Source organism: Melospiza melodia, chromosome Z (genome assembly GCF_035770615.1).
Source record: "Melospiza melodia melodia isolate bMelMel2 chromosome Z, bMelMel2.pri, whole genome shotgun sequence".
In the NCBI taxonomy this organism is placed as follows: Eukaryota; Metazoa; Chordata; class Aves; order Passeriformes; family Passerellidae; genus Melospiza; species Melospiza melodia.
The window spans coordinates 31,979,702-32,007,489 of NC_086226.1; the positions used below are offsets into that span (position 1 = coordinate 31,979,702).

Here is a 27,788-nt window from a genome sequence, read left to right on the forward strand (position 1 = left end):
TGGAGATCAGGGAGCATGGGCTTTCATAAGAAACATCACACTGTCCATTAGATATGGTCATCAGAAGTATGAAAAGAGCTTCATGACTCTTCAAGCAGGTAATACAGTAACAAAATGAAGTCGTGAGAAAAAGCTCAGTGCTGCTCTCTACCTGCAGCCAGTGTAAAAAACACATTCAAGAAAATCAGTACTGGACGCAAAACATACAGGTTTTTTTGGAACCAAAACTAAATTCCCTCTTTAAAATGGGGAGAAAAAAAAATCAGTTCCAGAACCTTTCACAGGCAGAGTAGAAACAAAAAGACCTGCATTCACCTGTACCAGAGAAAACAGGAAGCAGATGTGCTGCTGGCATGCAGAGTGATGACAGAGTCCCTCTGTTAGCAAACAGAATTCCCAATGCTGAAGCAAGAGGTGCATCATAATCCTTAAAAAAACAACCCAGAAGATGTGAGTTTCCCCAAACCCACCAATCATTAGCAAAACCCTGATGTGCTTTTAAAAAGGCCTGCTGTGTATAGTCCTCATGACAGAGATTTCTGAATGGAGGAGTTGATTCTTGTATAAGTAAACTCATTAAAACTTTGTACATGCTACTAAGTTCTTCACATGAGAAGTGGTGTATGAAATAAGTGTTACCCCTCCAGTCTCCACAGGAAGGTGGGAAGGCTTTGAGAGGGAACAGCGTTTAGCTAACAAGCATGCTGTAGAGCAGTCAGACAAGAGGTTGTGCAAAACAGTCAAAAGTTTCCAAGTTGGCTGTAAATTATAGGAATCTCATGTTTTGAAAAACAAGTGGAAGAGACTGTGCAAATACCAACCATTATTAAGAATAGCTTTGAAAATGCCAACCTATCATTTCCATAACAGACACATCCTCAACATTTTGAGGAAGGCTCTCAAAGAGGAATGGCTACCACATAACCAGTTGAGTTACTGATAACTCAGGGTTACCAACTACTGGGCATTATATTATCAACCCACACTATATATGGTTACACAGATTGCCAAAGCATGGAACAATCACCATCTCATCTGGTTGTTAACCTCAAGACTCTGCAGGTCCAGCATCCAGAAGCAGAGCTATAGTAACTGATCAGCCCCACTTCTGCATCATCCTCTTGAGCTCCATCCACACTGGGTACAATACCTAACCTACATCCATCATGCTCTGGGCTAAAAAAGGCACCACTGGGAAATGAGGTTTACTGGGGAAGGCCACGAGAAATAAAATTTAGCATTTGACTTTCCTGTTCTTCACTTAGACCCTATCTACACAGGAAATTACTATTCTAATTACACTTAGTAGTTACATACACAATATTGCAAGAAGTCAACATGACTTAAGACCCAGCAGAAAGGCTGTCTTCTTCCATAGTTGCACAAAGTCTAGGCAATTACCTGGTTTTCCTGCTGTAGCCACGTGGCCTATGCTAAAAGATCTTAAAAGCCACCTTTTGTAGAATGTTCTGTTTTGCCAATGGAAAAAATGTTCGAGATATGCAAACAACTGCCAGGGTAAAAAAAGAAGTGTATAAATACATACATCACCCCTACTAATCAGTCTACCACCTATACTCTCTATAGCTACTGATCTACTTTTCCCCTCTCCCACTGTTTTCCTTCCTTTCCTGTTTTCTTTGCTAGCTTAAAAAGCATTTCAGGTACTCTAAATGCACCAATGAAGGAACTCCCTGTCTGTGTGGGAAAACAGCTTTACAGATGGCAATACTGGAACAGTAGAAATCTTAAAACTCTACAGTGCTGATAAAAATCCTAAGAACACTGAAATTTCATCCGGAGAAATGCAGAAGCATGAGGGGATGGCAACTGATTGAAGGAAACTGATTTTCCTACCTCCTTTCTCCTACGTGTACCCTTACCCTCTGCCTCCTACCTCCTGCATGACAACAGCAGTAGATCAGACAAGTATCTATTGACAAATTTTATTATCTACTGACAAATATATACTCTCACATTCACACTTAATTTATCACTTCCCTGCAGCTGCAAGACTGCAGCAGAGAGAAACCTTTTGACTGGTTGGGCTCCCACGTACCTCTAGGGCACACCCCAGCATGTGTTGACTACCAAAAAATGTTGGGGAACTGAAGGCCTTCTTTCACAATGTCAGGACACAGTGATCAAATCCAATTCTGTGCCAGATAGGAATATAAATCTATGTGCATAAACGACCTCTTTCCAAGCCCAACCTTTCCACTACAGTAAAACAGTGGGATAATGGGAATTTTCCATGTTGTTTCCTGTTATGTATCTATTTTCTGTTCCACAGAAACCTGTTTGGTTTTTCAGGTTTTTTTAATTCTCTCAGAAAATGGAGATGTGCCATTCAAAATGCAAGAAAACAATAATTTACACAGCATTTGCAGACAAATCCTGGGAAAAGTCTATGAGTACAGTGAATAAAATTGAGAAGCATTTTGCTATTACATTGCTACCATATATCATTATGTGGATCAATGGTTATGTGGTGCATTGCTCGTCTTTGCTGTCCTCTCTGTACACCATACAATGCTGGATGGTGCCACAGGACCAGCTGGTGTCATGAACACCAATCTCAGATTTGAAGTGACAAAGAAATGTCTCTGGTAATAATGTTTATCTGTCCTTCTTAACTCTTTTGACAGTGAAGACAAAGGCACTGCAAAAATCCTGGACCTATATGGGACAATTACAGCAAATTTAGTCTGTTTTACAAATCTATAGATTATGAAACATTGTTTGTTGTAGAAATTTGAACAAGGCAAAGAGATTTTCTCAGGACAAACAGAAGACTGCCAGCTTGGTAAATGTAATTCCATTATTTCTGCCACGGAGTGGCTCTGTTAGAACACTTACACATTTCAAAGATACATGCTATTTTAGATACCCAACAGGAGTATGACTTAGCTGGAGCGTGACTTAGAGAAGAACTAGTCATTGCTACAGCCAGCATTATGCATATGTAGCAAAAATTATGGCATGTTCCAGGAGGATGAGAATTCTGGGGGGAAAACTGAGAGAAAAAAAATGATTGAGTCTGAAATTGGGAAGTAAGTTATTACACAGTTTAGACTTCAGCTACTTTATGCTCTGTTCTATAATTGAAGATGTTTTACAACATGAATAAATAAAATTCAGCATTTATGAGGTACCCTAACAGTACCCACGACTGTCACAGAAAGACCCACAAAAGCATGGTCAAGGTGTATTTTCTACAATTCAAAGTAAGCTTTCTACAAAATTCATGGTCAAAGTAAGCTTTCTAGAAAAATCTTCAAAAGCTGAAGAAACCCATGTCATCATGACAGAAAAATAAAAGCCTTGTATGGATGAGTAATTGGTGAAGTGTCAGGAAACAAGAGGGTCAATTCTGCTGTGCAGGGAGGCCACTTGCAAAATTTCTCAAGGAACTGTGATGGATCTGCTGTGGCAAAGGTAAGCAGCAAGAAACATCCAGTTACTCAAAACAGTACAGGATAAAGCTTCACGGAGGGACAATGTGAAACTGAACAGACAGCAGAATGGAAGGTGACATTCAATAAATAAAGTGATCTACATGTAGATCCCTTATAGCAGTCCTAATAAGTTGATATGGTCTATTGCTCAGAAAAAAGATCTGGGATTATGACAATCCCTTTAAAACAGGAGTTTAGCTCCTGATTAAAAAAATACAAAACATAGAATTAGGATAGGAACATCATCAAGCCATTGTGTAAATCTGTTTCAATATAACCCTATTTATACCTAAGACTATACCCAAGATTTTTTACTTTCATTATATCAAAAATGTTAACAGATGTAGAAAAAGGACAAAAAAGGATGATCGAAATATGGAATAACATTTCCTTCAAGCAATCTTAAACCTACACAATCTTAGTTTCTTTATTCAGGAAAAGAGAATTTTAGAGAGGTCTGACACACATATCAATGTTTAGGTGGGTTCTAGAGGGTGATGGTAGAGGTAACTGCAAACATCTCTTCCCATACAAGGTTTAAGAGCCATTGAGTCCAGCTTATCAGACACAACTCCAGAAGGACATGAGTGGTTCCTTGTGGAACTGATAGTTCACCTGAACCACCAGCTTAATAGGTGGTGTATTATAGGCCATGTATTCTTCCTGACTTCTTGAAGAAGCTGGACATAGTCAGAGACACAAATCTACTGATGATAAAAGAACATTAGCCACACCAAACTCCAAAATTTCTTGGCCTTAAAAGAGTTGCAAACTTGTAATTTATCAGGTATCATTAGTGCATACACATTTCCTCTTCTTATCATTTCATAGGAATTTGTTTATGGCTCTTGTAAAACACGTTGCTGGTCAAACAATGTATTTGGGTTGACGTAATATGGCCATCTTTGTGTTCTAATCCTGCTTCAGAACAAACAGCAAAAAAGAATTTGAAGCAATAACATCTAACTCAGTTTTTCTCCACAATTGTTAGCAGTAGCTAATTAAATTACCACCACCCATCCTGTGCAATGAATGACTCATGGGTTCAATGGGGAAAGGAAGAAGGAAAACAAAGCAATGTTAGGTAATTAAAGGCTATACCAAAACACACATGAAACACAGAAGGCAAATTAGGCAGGATTATCTAGCTTGTATATTTTCCAATCTGTGATAGCCCAGCTTTGCAATCAGACAATTCTAATGTCTCCTAAATTTTGAATGGTCTAGAAGAGTTTGATGTATGGGTCTCCTGAGGGAGAATGTCACTCATGTCAGATTTAAAGGAATACCTGCAGAATCTCCACTTGCTTTCCTGGAAAGAAGACAATGCATAAATTAACAAAGACACATAAATTAACAAAGACAGTGTTTTAAACTAAACTGGGTGACTTGGACTTGAGGAAATATGGCAGCACTCTAACTATGTTCTAGCAGCTAAGACAGGTAACCACACTTCTCTCCATCCATTCCATGCAGATCAAAGATTGTTTTAGATGTTAATGAAGAAGAAGAAATCAGATGCCAGCACACTGACAGCGAAGTGTTTTTTGTCATCAGTACCAGAACATTCCACACACTTTTGCCAGTTCCAAAGTTACTGCTGTAAAAGTCCTTCTGTATCTTCAGCATTGAATCAAAGCCAGAAGGTTATAGCTGATTATGTGTTAAAATTGGGCTGAGTTTACTATTAGGTACATTGGTGAAAGGGTAGGCAAGATTAATTTTTTTTTTAGTCCTAGGACAGAACCTTCAGCAGTGAGTAGAAAATGCTAACAGGGCTAGGTATAAACAGACTGCAACTTCACAAAAGCTGATTGATTTTAGGAATAGACATCTACAGATTGTGTTTTAGTAAGAAGAGTAAAACATATATTTCCATACAAATTTTCAGGAAGAGAAGACATAGTCTCAAGCTGCACCAGGGAAAGTTCAAGAGGGATTATTTAACAAAAAGGTTGTCAAGCATTGAAATAGCCTGCCCAAAGATGTGGCAGAGTCACCATTCCTGGAAGTGTTTAGGACTGGATGTGGCACTTAGTGCCATGGCCTGGTTGACAAGGTGCTCTCTATGACCTCACAGGTCTTTTCCAGCCTAATTGATTCTGTGATTCTATGTCTGCCAGTGGCTGCTAAGACAAAATGTACAACAGAGCATTGAAGTGTGCATGTGTGAGGCTCTGAAATATTGTTTGTAGACTACCTCATAAAAACCTGAGGTTTCATATCTCTAAGACTGTTTGCTGTTCAAGGCAAATATAATGAAATACCCATATAAACATTTAGCCCTTCAAATGCTGTTAAACTTCAACATGATCTTACAGCATCAAGCTCCTCTACATACTAAATAAAATGTACAGCCCTCTACAAAAATTAATTTTCCTCTTTAATGTAATTATTCTAAGAAAAGAGTCCCAAATGCTGTTGTGGCCTTTGAAATAAGAATGGAAAGGATTTTAAAACTGTCACATTTTTTGTTTTTAAACAGAGCTGGAAGTATTTTATTTCCATACACTTTTAGTAGAGAAATGGGAAAATACCTCTGTCATGCTTTAGGTAAAGGAAAACAGTTATTTATCAAACTGCATCGCTATCCTATTTCTAGCATCCACGTTTGCTTCTTTCCCAAAGAAAAGAAAGGATCACTAAGTTTTATCCAGTCATAGCAGTCCACTTCACTAATTGCCATAGCTTTGTCACTTCTCAGTTTGCCTGTCAAGGTAATGCACACAAACAATTTTGCTGAGTTACATACTATCCCTCTGTTCTAATCTTCATATGTAACTATTTCATTCAACATGCATTCATGCTGCACTGGTCATTTATTTCAAATTCACTAATATATGAAGCACTCAATTGTTAAGTGAGCACAGACCTCCCCTTTGCAACCCAGCTGATCTGTTCTCTTTTAATTGCACTATACCCAGTTTCTAGGTTTCATTATCTTCCTCCTTTGAACTGGTATCTAGGAAATCGCTTCATGTGCAGTTTAGACAACCACAATGATTTACAATTAAATTGGTTTACACACCAAGGCTGTGTCAAACTATACTTTTATAACATTCAATTCAATGTCATTTCCCATGAGTTCACTTGCCGTCAGAATTAGTTTTCAAATTATGTATTAGTATCACAAACTTATGATACAGTCTGCTCCATTTCTGTGCACCAACTCATTTGACATCTGACAAAAGACAAAACAGTATTTTAATATTAATTTTTATGCCCAGAGTCTTCCAGTCAACAGATTCAATAGTACCAATTAAGATTTAAACCACACAATTCACGGTAGCTACTGATGCACTTATATTATCCAGGGAACAATCATCTACCTTCAGCTGGCCACAGCTCAGCCACTTCAGGGCAAGGTGTGAACCTTGGCACCTACATCCAGGAACTGCAGCTGTTTCTCATTCTCCTGACCTGGAAGAAACAAGTTACTAGTAGCAGCTGAAGTTAAGATGAATACCACTGGTAATGTAGACTCTTGCTAGACAGGGCTGGGGAATGGAGAAGACTAGTTGGCAAGATTTTTTTGAGAAACACCAGTAAAATTTAAGGAGAATTGGTAATATTTGCTTCTTTTAAATTCTCCATTATTTTCTGCAAAAATGGAGGATTAGGAAAAATAAACTAATGTTATGTTTAATAGCTGAATGTCCACTTGAAAATAAGGGCAGAGAAGGACCACACAGTCTCACAGTATCTAAACCCACAGTCCTGGAAGAGAGGAGGGAAATCACTAGGATTTTTCAGATAGGAATTGCATGGTTTATAACCACTCTCCACAGCATAGCAGGATTTTTCTCAGTATTTTTACATGAAACCATACACACTGTGAGTGATAAACTCTTCTGAGTTTTAATAAGCAAACATTGCTTTGCAATCACAGTGTGTTAAGCCCTCAGGCAATACCCACATGGTATAGAAGCACAAAGCCTCTATGAAATAGCTCTGTAGGACATGTTTCTTATGACCAGTCATGCAGCAAGACAACTGAAGCAGACAGAAATTTTACAGAATGTTGTACGAGACAGTCAAATTAGCAATGTACAGGCATAAACCAAAATAATGACTGGGACTCGGGAAGAAGAACAGACCATGTCTACATGAGTAATTTGCTTACAACAAGTATTGTCACTGCTTCTAGTACTAATTTTCAAAAAAAGTGCAATTAGTTGGAAATGAACACCAGAGTTTTCAAATCATTAACATGTATGCCATTGATTTTATTCAAATGTTACTATAAAACAGACCCAGAGATGCTTCAGTTATGCTAAATTACTTCTGCCACCAGGTGCCTCAGTCAAATGCCCTAAGGGATTGACAGTAGGAGGCTATTATCAACACCTGATCTCCACATTTAGGGTGCAGAGCAGGTAAAATTATCAGCTCATAGGCAAACCACCTCTTACCATAGTGGAAATGAAGGAAGCAACAGGATCTTGATTTCAGATCCAACAATAAAATTGAATTCAGTCATGTGAACCAGAGAAGAGGCAACTAAGAACCCTGATACCACTGTCCTCCATTCTCCACACTCCTTTCAATGCCTTAGAAAGGGCTTTCATCAAACTAACAAACTGGTTGGCACAAGAATATGCATCTTCCCCAAATCCCACAGATGACCAGATAAAAGGCCGAAACAAAAATTTTCTTCCTCCCAGCCTCTCATCTTCCTCTTATTTTTTATTTGGGAAAGGTAGGTGGGGTGGTTTTTGTTTTGAGCTCAAATCATTGTCAGATTTCATTAAAAAATTCTCTGAGAATACATATTACCAGATTCTGAAAACCACAGCCCTGAATTTATGGATGTTTTTACTGTAGACTGAAGAAAACCAATCAGCAGTGTGTATTCAAAAAGCTGGGAGTAAGAACTCACAGCAGATTCAAAGAGGCAGGAGAGGTACACACTAGACAGAATGTAAAACCCACTTTTGGTAAACTCAAGATTCAGCATTGTGCTGACTCTTCCTACTTTCAGTGGGAACACAAGACTAGATAGGATCATTTTTGAGTCACTAATTTCCATCTTCCACAAGGGCAGATTTATTCATATAAAGATTTACTCATATAAGGAGATGGACAATCTCAATCTTGAAGACTCACTTTGCTGTGTTCTCCTAACTCTGGACATATTTTGAGCTTCAAGTCATCTCTCAGTTCCTCATAGCAGATTAAAGATGACCAAAAAGGAATTCCAAAGTCAGAAAACTAGCACCTCTCCAAAAAACAAAAAGGATAAATTGCCAATGTTTTGAGCTTGTGAATACCAAAAAAGTCTTTGAGGAATAATTTTTTAGTGAGAAAATGTTTTAGGAAAAAATCAAGTAACAGATAATAACTAAAGACTCACAGAGAACTTTTAGCAGTCATTAGCTCACAGAGGACACAGCCTAACAAGTCAGGGCTTAGACAAGGAACTGGCTTAAAAGGAGGACCATTAAAAAAAAAAAGAAGAGAATTTGAAAAAAAATAAGGAAGTTAGGAACAGAAAGAAAACACAAAAAAACTTTATAAACATTCCTACTAACACCTTGCAGACCAAGCACTTGAGGCAGTAAGCATTAAATTTGTAACAATTAGAAGAAACCACCATGGAAAAGGCAAAGAAAGGATGAGCGCACATTGCATGCATACACCTCTTGGGTCTCAGAATCCTACCCAAAATCTTCTGTCTATACAAAACAGAGGGGCAATAACACAGAAGGATTTTGATCCATAGACAAAACAGGTTAGCTTGAGTGTCACAAGTGACCTTCCATTCAGACATAGCTTAAGAAGTAGAAGGCTAACATATGATTTAATCAAAGCAGATGACTGAGTGAAGCAGAAGTTGAGCCACAGAAATGCAAAAATAAGCACACAAATCCTTAACACCAGGTAAGGCAAATGTAGAAGGCAAAGCAAAAGCCCTTACCAGCACTGACAGAGAACGTGATCCTGGTTCCCCTCAACAATTTAGATACTCATAAGAAAGAATCAGGCATTATAAATTAGTCATGACTAGAAGGGGAAAACACTTATGCTGAGACAAGATGGTCCAGCTTGAAAGGAATTACACAAGAAATTAGCAAACATAAGATTAGCCAGGAGTAGTATTGCTATGAGAATTATCTCAAATTTAACTACAAAAGCCAAATGGGAGGAAAAAGAAACATTTTAGCTAATTAACCTTAAAAAATAAGATAATATAGGAGAATAAAATGGAATAAAAATTTACAAAGCCGGTTGTGTGGCAAGACCACTCAAAGCAAGAAACAACTTAATACAAACTATGCTGCCAAAAAAACCAACCAACCAAACCCATCTGTGCCTAAATTCACTCCCACTGTGTTTTAAAGCTGAAGACACCCCAGTGATTCAAAACTAGCCTGTCTGAACAAGATGTTATGAAATGTCAACAAGATTGACAAGCATTTCCTTCCTGCTTTCATACAATAGTATTTCCCAACTCTCCTATCATAGCCAATCAGAGGTTTTCCTATATTCTTCAGGTTACATCAACCATGATATCTGCCCTCAAGGTAGGACAGTATTTCCAACATGAAGATTAAACAGTCAAGCATACTGCCAAAATTAGAAGTGGTTTCACATTCTGCAACTGCCTCCCTGTTAAATCTCTGTCTGTGGTAGCTTCACAAAGGACTTCCCCGTTGCTATGTAGAAAGTACATGTCAGCAACAGTGATTTGACTGCATGGAATAAACCACAGACAAGCTACTGAGCAGGCACATTTAAACTAAAACAAAAATAAGGGGGCTTAAAGTGATAGAGTGCTTATTGTTACAACAAATCAGCATGCAATTTTTGAGGAAAGTGTCATTATACTAGAATTCACCTTGTATTCAAGAATAGGAGTGCTCTAAAAAGACAGAATACAAACATTTGTTTTATTAACAGGGTACGTATGAGAAGTCTCAACTCCAGTACCTGACCACTTTCTTGCTCAACCATTAATATTTTGCAGAGAGTTAAGAAAAGTCAGAATGATTTTTGATTAAGAACAAAAATTACTGCTAGCAAAAAGAAATTACAACACCTTGGAAAAAGAGGTTTCAAATAGTTTTTAAATGGTATGAATTCTTCTTAAGCACCATCCGGAAAATAGTGAAAAAACTTTCTGAAAGGAAACTGCATTTCTCAATACACAAGAAGCTGTGTGTGAGAAAGCTCCACCAAAATAAGTTTGTATTGAATTATTATTTATATCTACATCCTGTTTAGCCATTTAGAAAAAAAGTTTAGTTCATGTTCCATAGATCCCTTTGTGTAAAGCTTTAAAAAGGCTTCTACTAAAATAGGGAGGGCCCCCATACTTATATCCTCCAATTCACACTCTGTGGCAACTCAAACTTTCAACCTGGATTTCCCCAACAAAAATAAAGTCATCCTTATCGTTTCCTCATGAAGCAGTTGATTTTCAGCTTTAAACAAAGAAATATAAAGAGATATTGAACTATAGAAAAAAATACTCATGTTATTGTTTATAGGTCTACATAGCTTGATCAAAATACTTGACTGAGACAAACCCAAGTTTTGCCAGAGAAGGCTATTGTTTGCCAAGATACAGGTGTTTTTCTACACCTTTCTGCATGTTCCCAAGACTCATAACCCTTGAAAAAGGAGAATTGGGCCCTGCCAAAGGACCCTTCCCTGGCTTAATTATAGCATCATGGCACTGAAATGTAATTGAGGCTTGCTTGCACTTTGGGCACTTGCCTACTTAAAGTGATAGGTTACCCAAAAAAGTTACAGCTTACATTCAGGCACTCCTTATCTTCAGATTTTTTCTACAGGACAAAAGGTACTCCAAACACATACATTCATCTGATACAACCTAGCACAGGATACCTCAGGACCCATACATAACTGCTTTTGCTTTCTCTTATTACTATTGTTGACATCAAGTAAAACATATACTAGAATAATCCTATATTTCAGCACAAAAATACAGTCTGAAGTTCAAGTTATATACTGTATCTCTGTAAAAGAAGAACAAGAAAGGCCTTATCTGCTGGGACATGGGGGAGGAGAAAAACCCAACAAGTTCCAAAAGAGCACAGCAAGCCATATCAACCCTCCAAAACTGAATTGCAGGTCAAGTCCTCAACATACAGAGATTGTTTCTTTAAGTTATCTTAATCTCACAATCACTGTAAAATATATTTCATAATGTTAACTGCCATTATGAAAGCATTCTGCTTTCACACTTTTTGAAAAAAAACCACATGTGATGCTGAGTTCTACAAATATAATGTTTTCTTTCACAATTGCAAAGATACTTCTAAGACAGAAATTGTATATAGTCTTCTGCTCAAATTATTAGATAATTGTCTCAAGTCACTTCATTGAAAATAGGCTGACTTGTATATTTGGGCTTTATTTTAAATCAATATGCTATTCAAAATTCAGTATTTTAATAATATTTAACAACACAATCTACTTCTGTTTTAATTTTACAGAATAGGAACAGAATTTTACAGAATAGAAACCCAAAACCAAATTGTTTATAAATGTTGCTCGAAAATATGCCAACAGAAATGTACTGTTTGAAAATTAGTTTTCATTCCTGTGGCTTTTATTTTTCTGGGTTTGGTTTTACTCAATTTGAAGACTTATTCTACATGTCCACCATGCAATTAAAAAAAATAAATTATTATTTCTCCCTAAATAGCTTCTTCTCCTTGCTCTTGAACTTCATTGCACTTCAGTTTTAAATAGGGGAATTCACATTAGGTTTCCTACAAAACTGAGAAGTTTAACATTAATTTCACCTCATAAGACAGTTAGGACCTGCTGATCAGAAACTGTATAAGGGTATTTCAAAGATATAAGAGTCTAAAACCAGCTGCACAGTATCTCGTCTTGTAAATATACTGAACCAGCTCAAGCTGACATAGCTCAACTTTGCCATTTTGACAGTGACAGCACTGGAAAAAAAAATCACATTACTTGGTAAGGACTGCTATTTGCCCCTTCAGCTCACAGGAACAATCAAAAACTGGTGGGGGAAATCAAGAAACTCTCCTCCACAAAAAATTACTACCCTTCTAACAGATTTTAAACTTCTAATTCAGGTAAGTAGAACCGTATCATTAAAGTAAAAATTAAGAGAAAACCTAGAAAACTGATAATTTTGTAATCTAATGTTTTGTTACCAAAACATTAAGTTACAAAAAATAGCAAAAACTGTATCATAGCAAACACCTTCACTGGAGTTATTTGGTCTGTAATAATAAAACAATAATAAAACTACTCAACCAAAAATAACTAAATGAATAAAATAAATACATAAATAAATAAGAGGGAGAGTGATAAGGGGCAATGGCTTTAAACTAAAAGAGAAGAAGCTTAGTTAGATGTTAGGAAGAAATTCTTCACTGTGGGGATGGTGAGCCACAGGTTCCCCAGAGCAGCCATGGATGCCCCAGCACTGGCAGGGTTCAAGGCAAGGTTGAAAGGAACTCTCAGCAACCTGGGATATTGGAAGGTGTCCCTCCCCATGGAAGGATGGCTAGAACCGGATGATCTTTAAGGTTCCTGACATGTCCTGTTGGAAATTATACAAGTTTAAATTTTTTATATAACTTTAGTCAGGGGTTTTGCTCACTTTTGCCCAGGGTAAAGGACTTAGGGTTTCCTTTCAAAGGACTTAACATCTGAGCAGACTGCGAGTAACACAGAAGATACACAAAAGATAACGACCATTAATGACCATCAGCTCCAAAATCACCCCTGGCATGGCTGGAGACTCCTGGTTTGGAAAACCATAGGTAAGAAAACAAAGAATGAGAACCATCAAAGGTGAAGAGATCAACAACCAATTGGAAACCAAATACAAAGATCTGTGTAACTTGGGACCAATGAATATTGAACCAATTAATTTCTTTGAGTTTTGACTGTATCAACATGTGAAAAATCAAGTAAAAATTATGTGTGATTGAATCATTTTCTCTGCACAACCCAGGCAACGTGGGGATGAAATTGTTTCTGTTGCATATCCTGGCCATAACAATATAATGGCCAGAATAAAGAAATGCTTTAATTCTCTAATGCTAAAAATTGAGAGTTTTTGGAGAGTTTTTGTTTTTCCTGCAGTTTCAGTGAGACCAACACAAGTTTTTTTACAGTTCTATGAAATGCAAGTAATTAAGGACTGAAATCTAATTACACAGTAAGTCATACTCCCTGTAAAACAAATGCCATCCAATGCTGGATGCATTTTGAAATGGGCTTTTTAGTTCAAAGTTTACTATTATACATAGGAAAGAATCTTAGAACCATTTAGGTTAGAGAATATTTTTATGATCTTTAAGTCCAAGCATTAACCCAGCATGGCCAAGTCCACCACTAAAACAGATGCCTTAGTGCCACATCTACACATCTTGTAAATACCCCAATGATCAGTGAATGAGCCACTTGCCTGGGAAGCCTGTTCCAAAGCTTCACCACCCTTTCCATGGTGGAATACTGATGGTGGGTATTAGTGGATTTTAAGTACAAATAGTGGATTAGGAACACATTTTCCTAATATCCACTCTGAACTTTGCCTGGCACACCTTGAGGTCATTTCTTCTTATCATATTGCTTGCTGGCAGAGAAGAAGCTGACCCCTACCTGGCCACAGCCTCCCTTCAGGCAGCTGTAGAGAGTGATAAGGTCCCCCCTGAGCCTCCTTTTCTCCAGGACAAACACCCCCAGCTCCCTCAGCTGCTCCTCACAGCACTTGTGCCCCAGAGCCTGCCCCAGCTCCATTGCCCTTCTCTGGGCTCTCTCCAGCCCCTCAGGGCCTTTCCTGCAGTGAGGGCCCAGCCCTGGACACAGCCCTGGAGGTGTGGCCTCAGCAGGGCCCAGCACAGGGGGACAATCCCTGCCCTGGCCCTGCTGGCCACAGCATTGCGGATCCAGGCCAGGATGCCATTGGCCTTCTTGGCCCCCTGGGCACAGCCTGGCTCATGTCCAGCTGCTGTCACCAGCACCCCCAGCTCCTTTCCAGCCACTCTGCCCCAGCCTGTGGAGCTGCCTGGGGCTGTTGTGACCCAAGGGCAGGGCCTGGCACTGGGCCTTGTTGAACCTCACTCCACTGGCCTCAGCCATGATCCAGCCTGCCCAGATCCCTCTGCAGGGACTTCCTGCCCTCCAGCAAACAGAAATGCCACCAGTGCTGAGCCCCGGGGAACTCCATTGATGAGCAGCCACCAGCTGGATGTAACTCCACTCACCACCACTCTCTGGGCCAGCCATCCAGGCAGTTTTTAATCCAGCAGAGTGCACCTTTTTGCTGTCTATAAGACAAAGAATGATAGAATGGTTTGGTTTGGAAGAGACCATTAAGATCATCTAATTCCAATCTCCCCGCCAAGGACAGGGACAGCTTCCTCTAGACCAGGTTGCTCAAAGCCCCATGTAACCTTGAGCTAAAAAGTTTAAACTGAAGCAAGAAATACTAACAAGAAATTTAGGCTAGATCTTAGAAAAACAGTGTGTAGAAAGTAGGGCTAGTTGAGCTCAGAAAGAGTTTGTAGAAGAGATTATGGAACCTGATGTGGTTTTTTTCAGAAAAGCAGCCTGGTCAGAACTGGTTTGGTCATTGTTCATCCCGCTTCTGAGCCAGGAATTAATTAGATGACTCTTGCTCCTTTCAAATCTATTTGTTATGATGTTATCATGTGAACATGAAAAACAGAAACATTTGTGCATTAAGGGAGACTCCCTGTTTCTGAGGCTTCTTATACTTCACAACCTGTGCCATGAACTTTTGCATCATCAGCAACACATAAATCCTTTAAGTCATCTGCCTATAAAACACTTTTCTCTATTAAGCCTTTCTTCCAAAAAGTATTTCAACCTTGTCCAACCCAAAACAGCCGTTAAAAAGACCTTTACAGGAAGAAGATGTTTTTTGATATCCCAAAATAATTTTGGAAAACCCCACCAAGACTCAAAGCCTATTCTTCAAATAAGGAGTCAGCTTTCAGTACAAAACACAGACAAAGCCAACAGAAAGTCACTTATGTCAGTTTAAGAGCTAAGGAATACAGCAGTATCCAGTGCTTAAACAGCAACACAGAGACCTGCAATAGTTCAACACACTGAGCATATAATAGTAAAAATTTATATACCACTTTGATAATTTCTTTTCAGTCCTCCACTTTTCCTTAAGAAGTCATTCCCTGTGGCAGTTGCTACAGTAAGCAGGCAATACACATGCTGAAATATAACACAAGCAGCTTTTCTTAACAAAAATATTCCAGCAATGAGGGGAACAGGGAATCAAAACCAGAAAATCATGAACCCTGATCACACACAATACCACAGTTAACATATATGGGGAAAACATGGTTACTTCATTAGAATCAGATGCTAGGAGAAAAAAATTATGCCAGCTTACCTGGTGCACGTATCTCATATAAAGCAGCCATTAAAGAAAGCTTGAAAGAAGTCAGAGGAGAACAGAGAAGTGACAACATGAAATTAAGTGGCATTCTTTGCAATATTATTCAAGAACTTGAGCAGATTACTAACATCTTCCTTCCTCAGGAAAGAGCTTCCCACACTACAGAATTTTCAAAGAGAAAATCCTTAACTCCCACAAAAGAAGCCACAAAACCCCTCTTTTCTGAATCTCATGCGAGAATTTGCAAACAAATTTGGAATCACAACATTTTCATTCTAATTATGTTCTAATTTCAATGATAAAAACAGCAGAAGGCTTATATCAGTATTCAAATGCCCAGACACCAATCAGCCAAGGCATGCATTGTGACTCGGAACCACAAGATCTTGCATAAACTTCCTGTGGAATATCAGTAAATTCTTTTCATTTTACACTTCAGTTTAGCCTGCTGAAAAACAAAATATCTTGTGTCTCATTGGGAATGTTGAGCCGCTATCTGTGAGATCTGGGAATACAAGCATATGGAATAATAAAACCATCAGGAGAAAGAGTTCTACAGGCATTTTGAATACATTCAGATTTTGTACTTACTAAGAGCTTTATTCATATTTTCTATCTAGAGCTGATTTGTCAACCTCTAATTATTATTGGAGAGTGATAGCTTATAAAAGATTAATTAATTACAGGCTCAGCACAAAACACACCTAAAACAAAAGTTTCTTTTATTGTGGTTTTCTTGCTGATTATCCAATAGTGCCAGCGCCTCAGTTCAACTTAATTTACTCCACAGTAGTTGTTTTTTGGGTTTTCTAGCTGCTTAGAGTTGGGTTTTCAATTGGTTTTCTTCTTCTTTCTTTTTCTTTTTAAATACATGTTTTGACCTTCTTATTTATGGGTTATTTGGATTTAAAATTCTCTTTTATGATCCCCATATTATCCTTTCCTGCAAGGCTGAGGTCCAGTATTTGGGGTTCTCACCTACCGTGGCCGTTGCTTTTTAATCTGACATGACAAAGTGTGTATTTCCAGACTTGATCCCTTTCAGAATCATGTTCTTGTTCAAAGTCGAGTGAGATGGCATGGCAAAAAGCGTTGTAGAACCACTGAAACCAAGAGTTACTTCTTTTTAACATCCCACTATATGACTCAATCTGCTCATAAGCCTCTCTCTTAGCAGACTTATTCTCTTCCATGGCAAATAAATTCAAGCAGAGAAAAAAACAATACACACCTCCTATGAAGAGCAAGGCAAAAGCATCTGAAACACAAATCTTGATGTAAATAACCAGAAGTCTTTGTCAAGTCTTGATTAAGACATTTGCTTTACTTTCTCCCCATGGCTCCAGATCTTTTGCCTGTAAAGATTCAACTTCACCACAAATCCCACCTCTTTTTCCACACACAGACAAGAAGTGCACATGGCAAGATCTTGCATGGTTTCCCAATACACTGATGTGTTTGAGGTAATCCCTGTTAGTCTGTAGCTTGCTTGTCACAGCAGAGACTCAAGTCAGTATGGAACAGAGTATCAACCTCTGTCGGGCCTCTAGGCATGACTGTGTACACAAGGGTTATTACTTACACGTATGTATTCCAGAGAATTGCACTGGAATGTCTTCCACTAAATCCAAGATGACAACTTAATGAAGTAAGCAGATCTCCATGACAACATGGGCCTCGTTAAGAAACAAAATCTCACATGTTTTGGAAGTGTGTGCACTTTTAGAATTGGGGTACAAATAATTACCTTCCATTAAGGTAAAGTGTGTCTTGTCTGACTATATTACAGTAAAGAGTGGTTAAAAAAATCCATGAATAATGGAATTTGTGGCAAAGATAAGCAAAAAAAGATGGGTCGTGGGTTTTGCCTGAGATGCAACATTTATTAATGAAACATTTAATAACGTTGAGGACATGTTTCACTAAACCAGGTTGCTCAAAGCCCCATCCAATCTACCCTTGAATACTTCCAGGGATGGGGCATCCACAGTTTCTCACATCAATTAATTTCTCCCTAACATCTAACGTAAATCTTTCAGTTCAAAGCCATTCCCCATTGTCCTATATCACTACATATCCTTGTAAAAGTCACAGCTATGGCATGGAAACATGTTGCCATGTTTTGTAAAAGAAATCACTGGAAGATTATGGATCTGTTCAACATGGTGCCAGTATGTGCCCAAGGCTAAAATGAAGTTTTGAAAATGCTACTGAGCAGCTACTCTCAGTTCTGTCATCAGCATTCAGCTGGAAGCCCAGGAAACATACAGCAGACTTGTGCGTCCCTCTCTTAAATTACACTTTGAATTGGAGAAGAGGAGAAAGTGGGACATTTCATTCCATTGGCTGTTGCTGTTTCCTTACTCTAGTTTTAAAGAAACCCTCTTTCAGATGAGAAGCTCTGCAGGATTGTATCTGAAGATCCACCAATGTTATTTTTCTGTAATGTGTAAAGGTTCCAGTACACAAATCAAGAAGGATTTTGAAAATGCAGACGCTGGAATTTTTTGGGCTGTCCTGTGCAGCACCAGAAGTTTGACTCAATGATCCTTGCGGGTCCCTTCCAACACAAGACAGTCCATGATAAAATAATTGCATGACAAATAATTTGTGTCAGTGAGGTTTTGAAGACACCAGAAGGATTGAGTGAAACAAGGCAGGTCTAGAACATTCACTTGTAGCATTACATAAAGCTAAAAAATCAAGCTGCAAGTTTGGGAAGCCTCGAGACAAACACTGCTGAAAATTGAGGTACTGAAAATTGAGGTACTTTTTGCCTGCATGGACACAGGCAATTGTGACAATACCAGAAAGAGAATTTTAAAATTTTGGTTACAACACGCCATGTCATAGCTGTATGTGCCTTTGCTTTCTCTGACAAAAGACAAATCTTATACTGCCTTTCACATTTTTACCATTTCCTAAAAATCTATTGCCCAAAATGGCATCTGAGATCCTAGTAACACTTACTTAAAAGCTTCCTTTTGAAATTTAGGTATATATAGTCATAAGAGTGGAACCATAGTATGAATTTATGACATTTATTAAACACTGTTGTTTTCTACTCTTAAACAACATAATACCCAGCAATATAAACACAGTAAAAATTCAATACGGTTTTGTACTATATAAATCCTTACTATAAAAATGAAATGCACTCAAAAGTTTTCATATGACAAAATATAACTAGGTTTATGATTTGTATGCAATATAATCAAACTGATCAAAATACAAACACTGTAATAGAAGACAGATCTAAAAGCACTATTTACTTTAAAAGGCTCTAAAGGATGCTGTAGAACAGCCTTTTCAAAAGCATTTATGGTTTTAATTACACATACAATCTCAAATGACTTTGAAGACAGCAGACTAGAATTATAAAGAAGATGTAGCAACAGATATTCAGCAAACCACTTTGAAGACTAACTTCAACACCTAGGCAAACATTTTCAATTTTAGGGTGAGAAGAAAAACTAAAAACACCATGGATATACGTGTAGTGATGGTAAGAATTAGAAGCCACAAAAAAAAAAAGCTAACTCATGAACAGATTACATTTTGTGGCATTTGATGCACTTCCTTTTTTTTTTTTTTTAATCTACTATCCACTTGTATGACTTCTTCCCTTAACAGATACCTGTTCTTGAACAAACACAGGATGTCTTCAGAAAACAGAATGGAACTATTTACAGTAGCAATCATAATAGTAACTTATCATTGATGGCCTCAGGATACAGTGCATGCATGTTCACAGGAAAAAGCAATCTTCTCTCACTCTAAGACTAACAGACAATTTTTGAGCTCACAGAACAAAAGTTTAGGAGCTGCAGAACAAACTTTTCCCACTTTTACTGAAACAGGTAGTCTTGTGAAAGATGCAATTATTTTGCAAGCATAATTTCTAGTGCTCTGTGGTTTTTCAATTACTGCTAAAGGCAAATACAGACTAGGAACAAATACTTTACAACTCATACGCAAAAGCAACACAGTTTTTGGCAAGATTATGACTAAAAAAAACAGAGCAATAAAAAAACCCTGCAGCTACATGCAAAATATTATGAGTGACACACATTACTGAAGCTCACTATTTCCGCTTGCAGATCACCTATTAGATTCTTATTTATCCAACTGCCCAAGGTAGAGGATATGATTGCATGTGCACAAACAGCAGGGAGTGCAACTTTGACCATAATCACAGGGAGCTTGCTTTCCATCTTAACTTAAAATTGCCCAGTCAGGAGTCCTTGCAAATCAATTTGCTCTTCTGCACATCTCATTGCTATGCATGGTCCCAGCCACAGGATTACAGAACATGAAAGAAAAAACTTACTTCCCCTGAAGAGCCACTTCTAGTTGACCTGCTCAATAACTCAAATGGTACAGTAAAGTAATATATTTGCAATTTGCCACTAGTTCAACATTAGTCGAATCCCCTGCTATCTTTCAAAGTCCACAATCTGAGGGCACCTCTGATGTCAAACAGATCATTTTTTCATAGGAGACTGTCTAAATTTTGAATATTTTTACTTTGCAATGTACTTACAAATTACCTTTAAACCTACAATATTAAATTAATTTTTTTTTCATTTTGTAATTAAAGAGGCTACTTTGCAAAATACACAAAAAATGGATGTTCAGCAGAGGCAATCAGAAAAATTCCATGCTCATACCATCACTCCCTGCATCACTTGAGCCTAACAAGAGTAGTTTATTTTCCATGTGGAGCACCATGAAGGCAAAATACATTTGACGACACAGTACATAACTGTTTTCTGGACAGGAAGCAAGAATGAAGATTAGGAATCCTGACTTCCAAAGAGAAAAAGCAAAACAGCACTTATGTACAGGATAACTAACCCCACAGCTTTGATAAATGCAAATGAAACAGCATCTTGTCTGAACAGAAAACATCAGAGACTTTTGTAATGATAATCTGGGCTTTTCCTCTTGTCCTCCCCTAAAGCTAACAGCCTGTGGAACAACACTGCCGTTCTCTAGAGCAGGAAGGAGCCATGGACAGCAGTGACAAATCAGATGGAACAAAACCTGTATTCAAGTCCCTAGCCCAGGACAAAGCTCTATTTCAACTTGCAAATTTGTCCAGTAGAGATTCTGACAAAAATCAACTAACTGGCTGATTTGGCAAACCATACCTTTTCAGTGAAAGCAATAACTAATTGTCAGAGGTTCTCAAAAAGCTGGAAACCTAGTGTATGCCAATGAGTAGCCCAGGAAAGCAATGCTGTCACAGCAGCATTGGCTGCACCAAGCTGCTGAGCTCTTTGAGCAGGTAACATGAGCTCTGGCCACAAGAAGAGACTCTCAGCAATGTCAGCACAGTTCACTTTAACCAAGGAACTTTGTGGAAAGACAGGGAAGAGAATTGTACTCTGATCCACTCTCCTGGCCCAGTCTTGATGCTCTCTCCCCCGTCACCTGTTTTTACTTTCCTCATTTCAAAAAATTTCAGGAAAAGTAGAAAAGAAAGTCTCAGCTTAAAGTGCTATAGTATAAAATCCACAATGTATCTAACATTCACATGCACAGAGTGACACATGCATCAGGACACTCTGCCCCTCTTTCTCCTGTTTAGGTTGGTAGCAACACAAATCACAACTAGCATGGTTCAAGCAGCTTGACTACAGGTTTGCAACAACACAGCAGGCACAGTCCCACCCAATGCAAGTCACTGCCAAAATTCGGCTGATAGCAAGAACCTTTCATTTAAGGCTGGAAGTTAAAAACATTTAGACCTTTCCTTTCCAACAGGCTATCCACAGACTGTCAGCAGTGACCATGAATGGAATTATCCACATTTCCCCAAGGGTAGAACAAAAAAGGACTTTTTCCTGCTGCACTTTTGTGCTTTTGTTATGTTGCTTATGTCAAGGACATGACATGGGAAAGGGAGGAGTAGGCAGGATATGCTATATGAACACTGTTATTACTTTAACTTAGTGTTTTCCAATGGGAAACCATGTTAGGGAGGGCAAGAGTCTCATAGGAAGCTTTCCACACTCTGTCACAGACTGGCTCCAGGAATCTCACAGGCATGTTCTCATGATTGCCTCCTATTTCATGGCTGCCTTTAGTTGCTGGCATTTAGTTGATTTCTCTTCTTTAAAGAGCTTCCTCTCCTCCACTTCATGAGTAAATGTTATTTCTGGTTTTTCTAACATCAGACAAATTCCTTAGCACAACAGCTGATTCCAGCCAAACCATTTCAAGACATGAATTTATCACTATAAACAAAGACAAATGTAAGTAAGTCCAAAGTAAACCAGAAAACCAAAAGCACATTTGTATCGTTTACTGTACCAACCATACACAAACTCCAGCAAGCAAAGCTGTAAAAATGCATAATTTATTTCCACTTCTCATTGCATTCAAATTCAAGCTAAGAGGTTACTAAAACTAAAATATCAGTTACTCATGATTTTCAGGAAGAAGATGCCAGCATTGATGCAATGTTGCCACAGTGCATTGCTTTTGCCATATCCAGCATTTGAAAGCAGAAAGAGCTACAGGGAACTTTTTATTATCCTTGTGTTGCTTTGAAATAAAATTATTTATCTGCTGATGTCATATTTTGAAATCAAGAAAAACTTACTTTTGAATTTCCTGAAACAGGAAAATGCATTTTTCAGTATTTTACCTTCTAATATACACCAGTAAAAGACCATGCTTCCACTTGGCCTCCTCAGGTATTTTTGCATGGCTCAGACCCCTGTAGAGAGTTTTGTCCTTGTTTTTCTATCAAAAACAACAAGTTGTGTGAAAATTACAATTTGCATGTTCCCGCAGTCACATTTAAAGGTTAGGGACAGAAAGAATGCCTTATTACCCCTGTTGAAAAAAGCTCAAAATTATATGCAAATGGATGAAAAGAAAAAAGTCGCAAGGCCTAGGACAGAGTATCTATCAGAGAACCTTCCAGAGTATATGCACACAATCACACACACTGTTTCCAAGATGGAGTATAAAGGTGGTAAGTGTTTCAATATGCATAAAGGTGGCAAGTGTTCTATCATAAAAACTGTTTTACAAGACAAAAAAAGTGGACTATTTTCCCTCTGAGGTTCACATAGGTAGAATTCTCTATCATTATTTTAATAGGATCTTTATCTAATTAAGAAAATTAAATCAGAAACAGAAAGAAAATAAATTATAGCCTTTGTTACAAGCTGTCAAATGCTTACAGTCTCCACAGTCATGCAGATTTACAAATTTATCTGCCTGCTCTCACACATCCAATTGACACATCTGATGCAGATGCTAGTATGATGGAAGAGGCAGAAACCTGCATCTGAAAAACTTCTGAGAGAAGCTATGTGAAACGAGTTTTATTTTCATTGGCTGGTTGATTTCTTAATCACAAAAGTTTTCATTTGAGTTTATGATAATGTTTTCCTTTTAGACAGAAACATCTATCAGTTTCAGACCCCTACAAAAATCTATATAGTTTTCATATTAACCACCTCTGTTTTGCTCTTCCTCCCTTCAAGGGTATACTTCATCTAGTTAATTCACCTGAAATAGGCATTACATCTCCTCCTGTATTCTTGCAAAGATGTAGGTTTTCTCCTCATGGCAGGCAGCACTGGCTGTTTTGCCATAGATCACCACATAAACTCTTCCCCCATCTCATAACCTGTGCATTCCATAAAAACAGGAAGCCAATTTAATGGTGTAGTGCAGTTGATATAATGGGTGCTTTAGAGTGTTACTGATAAGCAGCTTGATAACAGGCTAACAGTTGAGTTGTCTGTAGTCCAAAGGACTAAGAGCCTTACTTGCAGCACTGTACCATGAGGACATGCAGAACAGGAAGTGTCCTAGTACCTCAGTACAAGCTGAACACATGGTGCTGCTAAGGACTGGCATCTGAGAGACTGCTTAGATTTTGGATAAAAATCAATTAGCTAGCAAATGGAAAATCAACTGAATCTGCAAAATAGGACACTGCAGAAAGCACAACACCCAAGGAATTAATTAGAAGGGAAATATGAACTGGAGTTTTCTGGGGGTTTGCTTCTTGACATCAGTATAGAGCACTCAGTACCTAACAGCTGCCAGACTTCTGACACACCTGAGTAACAAATCTGGTGACAGTTACAAGCACAAGCAGGGTATGGTGCAGAGGCAGAAACTATCACACTGTCCTTCTGCACAGCTCTCACTTCAGCAGGCCTCTCTGTTTACTATGACACCAAAACTGTACAAGCCTACCCTCCAGTCATCCAATGAGAGGCATTTCATGTAAGCAAGTACTCTCTGCAGCTAGCATTTTCCTAAAGGAACTACTTTAGCCTTCAAATGCACTTTACATGGCATGCCCTGCCTGGTACACTGTGGCCATAATGCTGCATCTCCAGATGCTCTGAAGCCTAGTCATCATCTCCTCACTATCCCTCCTTAAGTACCAGCAGTCAATGAAATCAATTTCTTTCAGCATTTTAATAAATTCAGCAAGCCGGTTTTATTTTTCAATTTAAAACATTTGATAAAATTAAGTATTTTGCTGGTCAGAGTGAGATACCACTTATTTAACTATCACTATAACTGCAACTACCACAACTTAGCAGAGGACTTGAGTATATAGACAACACTTGACCTATTTTAAACTAAAACAGAACTGACTACTATCAGAGGATGTACTACATTTTACCTTCTCATACACAGGTCCATAATTCACACATATTTATACTCAGACATTCTCTCAAATTAATTTGAGCAGCTTACTCTAGCCCTCTTAAGAACTAGCAGACCATTTGAGTATATTGTAGCCATTGAAACCTCAGACTGTAACCCTCTCTGATCCTTAAGATAGTATACTCTTATCACACAGTAATTCTTAGACAGAAAGTCCTCCCAAAAAAATTTAAATGCCATAAGGAAATATGCCTTTGACTCATCTTTTCTACCATTTAAAAGGCTTTTAGATGTTGAAAACAGAAAGCAGGCAAATGTTATGGGGAAAAAACCTCATGCAGTTATTTAACACTACCTGGAACCAAATTCTGTGAACAAAAGCAAATGTTAAACTTTGAGAGTCTATCCTCAAGTAAGATTTAGTGATGGCACATAGCCGTCCTCACTATTAGTCAAAACTCACCCATACTTTTGACTATATGAAGTGGTATGTTCCAGGCTTCCTCCTGAAAAGTGCTAACAGAAGGAGCAGCATTCCCACTCCAAAAGCTCCAGGATATGAAGCATGATTTGAGAAATCTAGTCATATACATTGTGTAAGCTCTGTATACACTACATTATTGTAATGTATTAATTAAAAAACAAAACCCCATTCATCTAAGTGTTCTCAACATTAACTGGAAGAACCAGGAGCAGAAAAAAAAAAGCTAGCATATTTGGGACACATAATTGAAGTAAACTTCTTATTTCTTTTATATAAGTCTTGCTAAGTTTAACTTAAAAGCATTTCCAAAATTTTAAGGCTCTCCAGAAAAAACTTACAATATGTGCATTCAGCTAACATGTTTTAATATGTGACATTACTCAAACATCATAGACATTTAATGGCAAATGTACATAAACCCTCCAGCAATTACATTACGCAAGAATTTTCAGCAACTGATGCCCATGAATTCTAAATTTTCTTACACCTCAAGAGGCTGGCTGAATTTTTCTTTACCTTTTTTTAACTAAAGTGGAGGATACTTTTTTTTCTTCTGGTATTAGTAAATCTTTGAAAGGACAAAAATCCACTGTAGTCTGTTTAGGCAAATTAGCATGACAAATCCCTTTTGCTATCTGCATTACTTAAATCCAATACTAAAAAACTTAAGTAACTTCTTTTCACTCAAATGGCATTAACACTAACAAAAATACTTAGTTAGAACATTGCCTTACCGTGTAAATGCCAATTCTACAAACAGCAAATGAGAGCTGGATACATTCAGACATAGTCTAAAGGAATTAAAATAAAAACATTATCAAGAATGCTGTTTATTAAGAATTACTTTTCTTCCCATCTCTCCCCTCTCCCCTGAAAGAAACACCTTTTTCAAAGCTGTATTAAAAAACCTTAGAAAAATGCCATATAAATTCAGGTTATACAGATACATACTACCTTTCATACAGAAGCAGCTAAGTGTAGAGGTGTCAACACCTTCACACTCACTAGTTCAGTATTTCATTATAGGTCTCAATTTATCTAATGATCCCAAAAATGCCTGTACACAACATTAATAACTTGCATGTAAGCTTTCAGTCAGTCTCATTTATTTTTATCTACTCTGATTTAAAATCAATCTGCAAGAATCATTTTAATGGAGTTCTTTTTGGCCTTTTAGTGGACTGTAAAGAGCTTCTGTGTTTATATTTTTCTCTCCTTTTACCATCACTGAAACTGTCTTCCTCTATATACCAGAATAATGCATATAATTTAATGTTTGCACATTTCTGGAGCCTTATTGCTTCAGCTTTCTAAAGTAGAACACAAAAATAGAACATTTTATTTAATCTGTTCTTAAGCTGAGAATAATCATATTAAAAGTTTTTACCCTCAACTTGCTCAACTTCCAATCTGCTGTGATGCCACAATTCTATGTCTTCTGCAGTCACCCAGAGAGGCTGAGGAGGGACTACGAGTTTCTGATGAAACAGATGAAAAACACCTTCTTTAATTAGCACAACAAAGCCAGGAAATAAATGCAGCTCTCCAATACCAAAATAAAAACTACTGCAGGTTTGCCATATTTCCTATACAACTATGTAAAATAAACTAAGCTTACAATTATTTGTTCAGAAGAGTAATTGAGGAATTATTTTATATAAGGTATTTGAAAGACAAAACTTAAAGCCTTCAAGGGAACATTTTCATTACAAGTTTCAAAAGTCCACACATTATCTAAGATAAAGTGTTGAATGATACAGACTTCAAACATACTAATCAAAACATCTTTTCAGGATCTGCTTTCTAATTTCTCCCTCCCTCCAAAAAAAACCAATATTGAATTGAAATACCCATTTAAATAGAATTGGGATTAAAAAAAACAAAACAACAGATCTTAATAATTACAAGTAATAAAAAAAATGTTTAGTAACATTTTTCTTTTGGTGTTAGCTGCTACATCTAAATTTTAAATAAACAGTATTTCACTGAACTGTCTGAAAGTCAAAAAGCACAGCAAAAAAACCTGAAAAACAACTTCAACAGCACAGATGATTTTCATTTCTTACTGGAAATAATCTAGTATGCTATTAATTACGAGATTCTGACTTTAAACACCATTTCAGTTAAAGCAGATTTTTTTTTCAGCCTTAAGACCAAACATCTAAGTCTATCTCTTGTGTTCTGAGCTTCTCCCAGAAAGAAAAAATTGACAGAGAAACAGGAACTGACTTCAAGAAATCCTACAGTTACACAAAGTGGTGGGGCGGGGTCATAAACCATACCCCTCCTGACAGTATTTGCAGACCTTGTTCCAAAGGTTCCAGGGATGGATGATTTCCCCAAGCACTTTAGTCCAGTGCTTCATTACCCTCTCTACTAGAAAGTTTCCTAATGTTTAACCTTGGTCTGTGGCAATTTAAGCCCACACTTAAAACACCGGGTGATGCTTTGAATGATTTGCATTTTCAGTATCCTGGCAGAATCTATGTTGCTGGCAGATACAACTTTATATATAAAGTAAATTATTATTTCAGCTTGCAAGAGAAGTAAACATGCAGCAGCAGCAAACCATTATAGCTTCTTCATGTATACAGTTCGCTTTTATTCTAGACAAGCACAGCATTATAAATAGTTTTCTTTTTTTCAATTTTTGTTCACTACTTCCAGGCTATGCATTAGTAGGAGAACTAAGCTGCAGTTCAAATTCTCCAGCAAGCCCCTGTAGATCCTTGCTTCAGGAAAATAAAATAACCTACATCCCATGTTACCTTAGTTATCCATTGTTGGGTTTGCCATT

General features: G+C 37.7%; 1 protein-coding gene across 3 annotated transcripts in view; it reads right to left on the reverse strand.

Annotated features, from left to right (window-relative positions):
- The window catches only part of ARL15 (ADP ribosylation factor like GTPase 15), a 225,796-nt gene that overhangs the window by 188,468 nt on the left and 9,540 nt on the right, over nt 1–27,788 (reverse strand). For 2 of the 3 annotated variants that reach the window (XM_063181351.1, XM_063181352.1), the window contains exons 2-3: nt 26,379–26,469; nt 25,726–25,782 (exon numbers count right to left, since the gene is read on the reverse strand). The exons of the other annotated variant lie outside the window; for it this stretch is intronic. In XM_063181351.1, coding sequence (XP_063037421.1) covers nt 25,726–25,779 — 54 coding nt within the window. In that variant the 5' untranslated portion in view covers nt 25,780–25,782; nt 26,379–26,469. The remainder of the gene's footprint in view (nt 1–25,725; nt 25,783–26,378; nt 26,470–27,788) is intronic. 3 annotated transcript variants of the gene reach the window in all.